Here is a 7,609-nt window from a genome sequence, read left to right as displayed (position 1 = left end):
TGGATACAGGCAAAAGAAAAATTGGAATTACATACTTTGACCAGCACAACTGTATTAAATGTTTCATTACGAGAAATCAAACTGGAAGTCTATCCTTATTCCTTCAATTTGTAGAAATAAAAGAATTTGATGTTATTGGCTGAACTATATTTACCTACTTTCCCATTTTCCTCAATTTCCCTCTGGTGCCCACTTCAATATAAATCAATCAATCAATCGTGTACAATCTCAAAGAGATAAAGTTGCAAATATTTGTGATTCTAAGGGAATGTGACATTGCCTCATTTTTTGGATCTGTGAAAACAGATCAAATATTAATTCTGGTTTTTCACCAGAACTGCTGAGAATCTCCAGTCGTTTTAGAAATATTCAGAATGGATTCATAAATTTCATTGTTGATACATTTAATTGCAACATAGGGCATTTGAAATAATCGGACATAAATCTGACTGCTTAGAACAACTTAGTACATGGTTACAAACTACACAGTATATTAAAAAAAAGATTCTCATTCAATATTTTGCTAAGAAAATGCTACATAATTTTACATGGTCAGCTGGGTTTCTACTGCATATAGAAACAAAACAAAAGTTAAGCATCTAAACCACATTCATAGCTGCACAAGATGAGATAATACCAATAAATTGCATTAATGTTTACTTGGTTAGGAGAAGCTTGTGCACAAGCTAGCTTTCAAAACAGATGTGCATTACCGTATTTGTTGCAACACGTCTCATCTTTTGAGATGCAAGAACAGGTTTTCTCGCTTGATTACATAGGCTTCCACTACTGTTCACTGGGGCAAAATTTAAGGTCCCATTTAACTACAAAAGAAACAGCAGAGGTAACATAGGACACAACTTTATCTTGCAAGAAATTCATAAAGGAGATGAATTATTTCCAGGATGAATGATCAGGCCACCCTGCTTTTATTATCTGAATAGAAAGCAAGTGAAGGAATAGAAGAGATTTGCTTTTATGTAAAACTTTTCACCATCACAGGATATTCCAAAAGGATTTAAAGCAAACAAAATACTTAGACACTGGTGTCATAGGAAATTCTACAGCCAATTCTCACACAGCAAGCTCTTAAAGAGCAATAGTTGTCACAAACAGGTGTCCTGGCCAGTGCCTCTGTTTGGCTAAAAAAGTGTCATGGAGGAATTGTTGCATGTAAAGACTCCATTCAAAAACTAAAAGCTACAATAAGAGAGCAGCACTAAGTACTAAAATAGGAATTGAACAACTTGGTTAACAAAGTTAAAATCATTCAGGCCACCTATTCTTAAATTTACTTTTTAGGAGCAAGGCATCACTCAAGATTAGCCTTTTTTTTTTAAAAATAAAAAATAAAGATGAGAAACAGATTATTTTTCAATACTGTTTTTCAATCACAATGACCAGAAAATATACTTCAAACTGGCTCTGCTACTGTAGCTTCAAGAAACCCCGTTTGTCCCAGTCAACCAAATCACTCCTGGCAGGAGAGCACGTCCAGCCTGTAAAAGCACTGATCCACAGGAGAAAGCTAATTCTCAGTCAAACAAAATCACTTTCAGTTGAATCATCCTAATAATCGGGATACCTGACTGGATTTACTTTCTCATGCTTTGAATTATGAAAGCATGCTTCCAATTCTTGTAGATAAGATTGGTTAGGTCAAAACACCTCAAGGAGATGCAGACCCATCATTTAGCTCTCTAAATCTCAAATAAGCATGGTCAACAATAGCGTTCATTCACAGAAGATGAATTAGTTTACTTCACTAATGTAAAGTTTAGTTGAAATTGCTAAAGGGTTTCCCCTCTCCACCAAAGTGTTCAAAGCAGAGAAAAGAGGCTAAGTGTTATTGCAGGTTTAACAGCTCAGCAAATGCTGGGGTAGAATGTGCTGCTCATTGGAAAGAATAAAGTGTCCACTATGAATTTAATCAAAATTAAAATTGGCGAGAACCAATGTCCTAAATATCAGGGAATATAGATTAAGAAGTTATAAACCAGCAGTCAGCATTGTCCTTAAAGAGACTGATTGACTTACTTTTCGGATTTTCCTCAGAGGTGTACTAGCTGCAGTCAATGTTCTTTTTAAAGGGGTTTTATAGCCAGTCCCATCTTCTTTCTTTATACACTTGGAATGCAAACAAAGACTTCCAATCACTTGTACCATACACAAGTTTAAAAAAATTAAAGTGTCAAAGCATGTTAATCTCATTGGTTATTCAAATAGAATCAGAAAATACCAAGACCGCATATGAAATTCTAACTTGAGTAAGTTTCAGACAACATTATTCAAATTTACTCCTAGGATGTTTACATTGCTGACTAGGTAAGCATTTACAACCCATCCCAGATTGAAGACTATTGTGGTGAGCTGCTTTCTTGAACCACTGCAGTTCCCAGGGGTACAAATGCTCTGCTGTCTAAAATTCTGGAACTCCCGAACAATGATAGTGAAGGAATGGTGATCTAGTTCCATGTCAGGATGGTTGGCACTGCAAGGAAACACCGTTAGTGTTCCCACATAGCTGTTTTTAAATCACTAGGCGAGGAGGTCGTGATTTAGGTTTGTTAAAAAGAGTCTTGCTAAGTTGCTACATTGCAAGTTGCAGATGGGTATACGCCACTGCCACTCTGAAAATAGCACATTTAGGAAATTTGTCTGAATGGTTGGATTGAGGAAAAAGATTAGGCTCAGGAGACAATACTTAGTGCGGAGTTCCTAGACTTGGACCTGTGTTGCATCCAGTGTTTATACAAAACCATAATTCTATTAGATTTTAAAAAAAAAAAAAGAGTGATGGAAAAGGATAGACCAGATCTAAAAGTTGAATCCTAAATTGGAGAAAGGCCAATTTCGACGGTATTAGACAAGAACTTTCAAAAGCTGATTGGGGGGGCAGATGTTCACTGGTAAAGGAACAGCTGGAAAATGGGAAACCTTCAGAAATGAGATAACGAGAATCCAGAGAAAGTATATTCCTGTTAGGATGAAAGGAAAGGCTGGTATGTATAGTGAATGCTGGATGACAAAAGAAATTGAGGATTGTGTTAAGAAAAAGGAAGCGTATGTCAGGTATTAAGAAAAAGAAGGAAGCGTATGTCAGGTATAGACAGGATAGATCGAGTGAATCCTTAGAAGAAGAGTATAAAGAAAGGAGTGAGTATACTTAAGAGGGAAATCAAGTGGGAAAAAAAAAAAAAGGGAAATGAGATAGCTTTGGCAAATAGAATTAAAGGAGAATCCAATGGGTTTTTAAAATATATTAAGGACAGAGGGTAACTAGGGAGAGAATAGGGCCCCTCAAAAAGATCAGCAAGACAGCCTGTGTGTGGAGCCACAGAAAATGGGGGCAGATACTAAACAAGTATTTTGCATTAGTATTTACTGTGGAAAAGAATATGGAAGATATAGAATATAGAGAAATAGATGGTAACACCTTGCAAAATGTCCATATTACAGAGGAGGAAGTGCTGGATGTCTTGAAACGCATAAAAGGTGGATAAAAATCGCCAGGACCTGATCAGGTGTACCCTAGAACTTGGTGGGAAGCTACAAAAGTGATTGCTGGGCCTCTTGCTGAGATGAGATATTTGTATCATCGAATGTCACAGGTAAGGTGCCTAGACGTTGGCTAATGTGGTGCCACTCTTTAAAAAAAGGTAGTAAGGACAAGCCAGGGAACTATAGACCAGTGAGCCTGATGTTGGTGGTGGGCAAGTTGCTAGAGGGAATCCTGAGGGGCAGGATGTACATGTATTTGGAACGGCAAGGACTGATTAGGGATAGTCAACATGGCTTGTGTGGGAAATCATGTCTCTAAAGGAGAATCCAATGGGTTTTTAAAATATATTAAGGACAGAGTATTTGGAACGGCAAGGACTGATTAGGGATAGTCAACATGGCTTGTGTGGGAAATCATGTCTCAAACTTGATTGAGTTTTTTGTAGTAGTAACAAAGAGGCTGGATGAGGGCAGAACAGTAGATGTGATCTATATAGACTTCAGCTAGGCATTCGACAAGGTACGCCATGGGAGATAGGGTAGCAAGGTTAGATCTCATGGAATACAGGGAGAACTAGCCATTTGGATACAGAACTGTAGTTCAAAAAAGGTAGAAGACAGGGTGGTGGTGGTGGAGCGTTGTTTTTCAGACTGGAGGCTTGAGACCAGTAGAATGCCACAAGGAACGGTGCTGGGTCCACTACTTTTCGTCATTCATATAAAGTGATTTGGATGGGAGCATAAGAGTTATAGTTAGTAAATTTGCAGGTGACACCAAAATTGGAGGTGTAGTGGACAGCGATGGAGGTTACCTCAGAGCACAATGGGATCTTGATCAGATGGGCCAATGGGCTGAGAAGTGGCAAATGGAGTTTAATTCAGATATGCGAGGTCCTGCATTTTGGGAAAGCAAATCTTAGCAGTACTTATACACTTAATGGTAAGATCCTAGGGAGTGTTGCTGAACAAAGAGACCTTGGAGTGCAGGTTCATAGCTCCTTGAAAGTGGAGTCGCAGGTAGATAGAATAGTGAAGGAAGAGTTTGGTATGCTCTTTTATTGGTCAGAGTATTGAGTACAGGAGTTGGGAGGTCATATTGCAGCTGTACAGGATATTGGTTAGGCCACTGTTGGAATGTTGTGCGCAATTCTGGTCTCCTTCCGATCGGAAAGATGTTGTGAAACTTGAAAGGGTTCAGAAAAGATTTCAGGAGGTTACCAGGGTTGGAGGATTGGAGATACAGGGAGAGGCTGAACAGGCTAGGGCTGTTTTCCCTGGAGTGTCGGAGGCTGAGGGGTGACCTTATAGAGGTTTATAAAATCATGAGGGGCATGGATAGGATAAATAGACAGCCTTTTCCCTGGGGTGGGGGAGTCCAGAACTAGAGGGCATAGGTTTAGGGTGAGAGAGGGGAAAGATATAAAAGAGACCTACGAGGCAACTTTTTCACAGAGGTTATGTGTATGGAATGAGCTGCCAGAGGATGTGGTGGAGGCTGGTACAATTGCAACATTAAAAAGGTATTTGGATGGGTATATGAATAGGAAGGGTTTGGAGAGATATGGGCCGGATGCTGGCACGTGGGATTAGATTGGGTTGGGATATTTGGTCGGCATGAACAAGTTGGATTGAAGAGGAGTGTTTCCATGCTCTACATCTTTATGACTGACTCTAACTGTCTAGTCTGGTGATGGGTGCAAGATTCAGAAAAGGTAATTTTATTAAAACATCATGATGATGTTTAGATTCTCTGGTCTGAGATTGCTATTGCTGCTCATACTGTGATTGTCAGATTTAAATACAAAGATGTGTTTGAAGAGCAGAGAAGGAAGAGGGGAGGTTTAACTATTTGCTAAAAAAACACACACAAAACTACTTAGTCCTGAACATCAGATTACATACTCTCTCTCTTTTCTCTTGTCCTTTCTTGATCCTAAGTTCTTCCCATTGATTAGCAATGTACGTTGTGAACGTCTGCCCATTAACCAAAAATGGACAGGCTTGCTCAGTTTCCATTCTCTCTATGTATAATTTGATTTCGTCTTCCAGCTGGAGGAGGAAACAAGTGTAAAATGGTAAGTCTTTTAAAAAAAAAAAAATGTAAAAGAAGAAGTGAAACCATAAATAAATAAATGATCTTTTAAACATGGTGGTGGTGTGAAAAAAGTTTTTTTAAAATGGAAAAAACTTCTCCATTGGAAGTGAAAGGATGCTTGCCTTTGGTATATTCTTCTGAAGCCAACAACGTTCTCTCTCTTCTTTAAGTAAAGTTGCACCTCTATTAGCATATCTGTTTGGATCAGATGCCTTCTTCTACACAAGATATTATTACATATTTCATTTCAGCATAAAATAATGTTACAGCACCACAAATTGCATTACACCAAATTATATTTGGTAGCTGTACTTCTTAAGAGTCAAAACATTAGTTACTAAATTTGCTATTCAAATTACATACAAGGGGCGTTTCCAGTGGTCAAAGTATTCCTTAAACACAAGAGTAGAAAATCAACTTTTGGCAACAAAAGAGAGTCTACCACAAAAATACTTAATTTAGTCCTTGCACCACCTGCAAATAATTTGAAATTACTGAGAATGCCTTAAAGTTTTTTCTAGAAAATGGAATTTTGCATATATTAAAGAAATGCTGTTGATAATTACTTTACCAAAGGGTGTAGTCAGTTTTGCAAAAAACTTGCTTCTAGTATAATGCTTCTTAAAAAAAACCCATAACTTATTAGCCTCAAAAAAAATTCTGTTCAGTTATACAGATATTGCAATTCACTGACTTAGAAAGCAAGCACATTTTAGCTTGCGATTTCTGCTGAATGGGTACCATCAAATTTGGGAGAAAAAGAGAGGACTGCAGATGCTGGAGATCAGAGCTGAAAATGTGTTGCTGGAAAAGCGCAGGTCAGGCAGCATCCAAGGAGCAGGAGAATCGACATTTTCGGCATGAGCATACCTGAAATGTCGATTCTCCTGCTCCTTGGATGCTGCCTGACCTGCTGCGCTTTTCCAGCAACACATTTTCAGCTACTATCAAATTTGGCTGACTAAATAGTTTTTGGGATTGGAAACAAACTAAGTGAATCAAAACCAAAGAACTTGAAGCAGCTCAACAAACTCCGATCAAACAAACTGGCCAATGTTCTTCACTTTTTACACTGTTAAAATAAGAATATCAAGAATAACTTAAAGATGTCCCCTGGACCTGATGGCATTTATCCTAGGATTCTCTGGGAAGCAAGGGAGGAGATTGCAGAGCCATTGGCCTTGATTTTTATGTCCTCTGTCTACAGGAGTAGTGCCAGAAGACTGGAGGAGAGCAAATGTGGTTCCCTTGTTCAAAAAGGGGACTAGTAACTATAGGCCGGTGAGTCTCACTTCTGTTGTGGGCAAAGTCTTAGAGAGAATTGTAAGGGATAGGATTTATGAACATCTGGATAGGAATAATGTGATCAAGGATAGTCAACATGGTTTTGTGAAGGGCAGGTCGTGCCTCACAAACCTATTGAATTCTTTGAGAAGGTGACTAAGGAGGTGCACGAGGGGAAAGCGGTAGATGTGGTATATATGGATTTTAGTAAGGCATTTGATAAGGATCCCCATGGTAGGCTACTTCAAAAAATACGGAGGTATGGCATTGAGAGTGAGTTGGAGGTTTGGATTAGGAATTGGCGGGATGGAAGAAGACAGAGGGTAGTAGTTGATGGCAAAGTTTCTTCATGGAGTGCCGTCACTAGCGGTGTTCCGCAAGGATCTGTTTTGGGACCATTGCTGTTTGTCATTTTTATAAATGACCTGGAAGAGGAGTTAGAAGGTTGGGTGAGCAAGTTTGCGGATGACACAAAAGTCGGAGGAGTTGTTGACAGTGAGGAAGCATGTGGCAGGTTACAGCAGGATATAGAGAAGCTGCAGAGCTGGGCAGAAAGGTGGCAGATGGAATACAATGTAGCTAAGTGCGAGGTGATTCACTTTGGGAAGAATAACAAAAAGATGGGGTACTGGGCTAATGGTCGGATACTTGGTAGTGTGGATGAGCAGAGGGATCTTGGTGTCCATGTACACAGATCTCTGAAAGTTGCCACCCAAGTAAATAGTGCGG

The 7,609-nt window shown here is 39.1% G+C and overlaps 1 protein-coding gene across 1 annotated transcript in view; it reads right to left on the bottom strand.

Moving 5' to 3' along the window:
- Positions 1 to 671: 671 nt before the first annotated feature.
- Positions 672 to 7,609, bottom strand: part of LOC122548113 (protein regulator of cytokinesis 1-like) — a 9,337-nt gene continuing 2,399 nt past the window's right edge. Inside the window, exons 5-8 of the mRNA XM_043686672.1 lie at positions 5,719 to 5,814; positions 5,404 to 5,550; positions 2,038 to 2,127; positions 672 to 824 (exon numbers count right to left, since the gene is read on the bottom strand). Of these exons, the coding sequence (XP_043542607.1) occupies positions 687 to 824; positions 2,038 to 2,127; positions 5,404 to 5,550; positions 5,719 to 5,814 (471 nt within the window). The 3' untranslated portion in view covers positions 672 to 686. The remainder of the gene's footprint in view (positions 825 to 2,037; positions 2,128 to 5,403; positions 5,551 to 5,718; positions 5,815 to 7,609) is intronic.

The sequence above is a fragment of the Chiloscyllium plagiosum genome, unplaced genomic scaffold (assembly GCF_004010195.1).
Source record: "Chiloscyllium plagiosum isolate BGI_BamShark_2017 unplaced genomic scaffold, ASM401019v2 scaf_10537, whole genome shotgun sequence".
Lineage (NCBI taxonomy): Eukaryota > Metazoa > Chordata > Chondrichthyes > Orectolobiformes > Hemiscylliidae > Chiloscyllium > Chiloscyllium plagiosum.
Note: the sequence above shows the minus strand (reverse complement) of the source record. Positions and strands in the feature narration are given on the sequence as shown.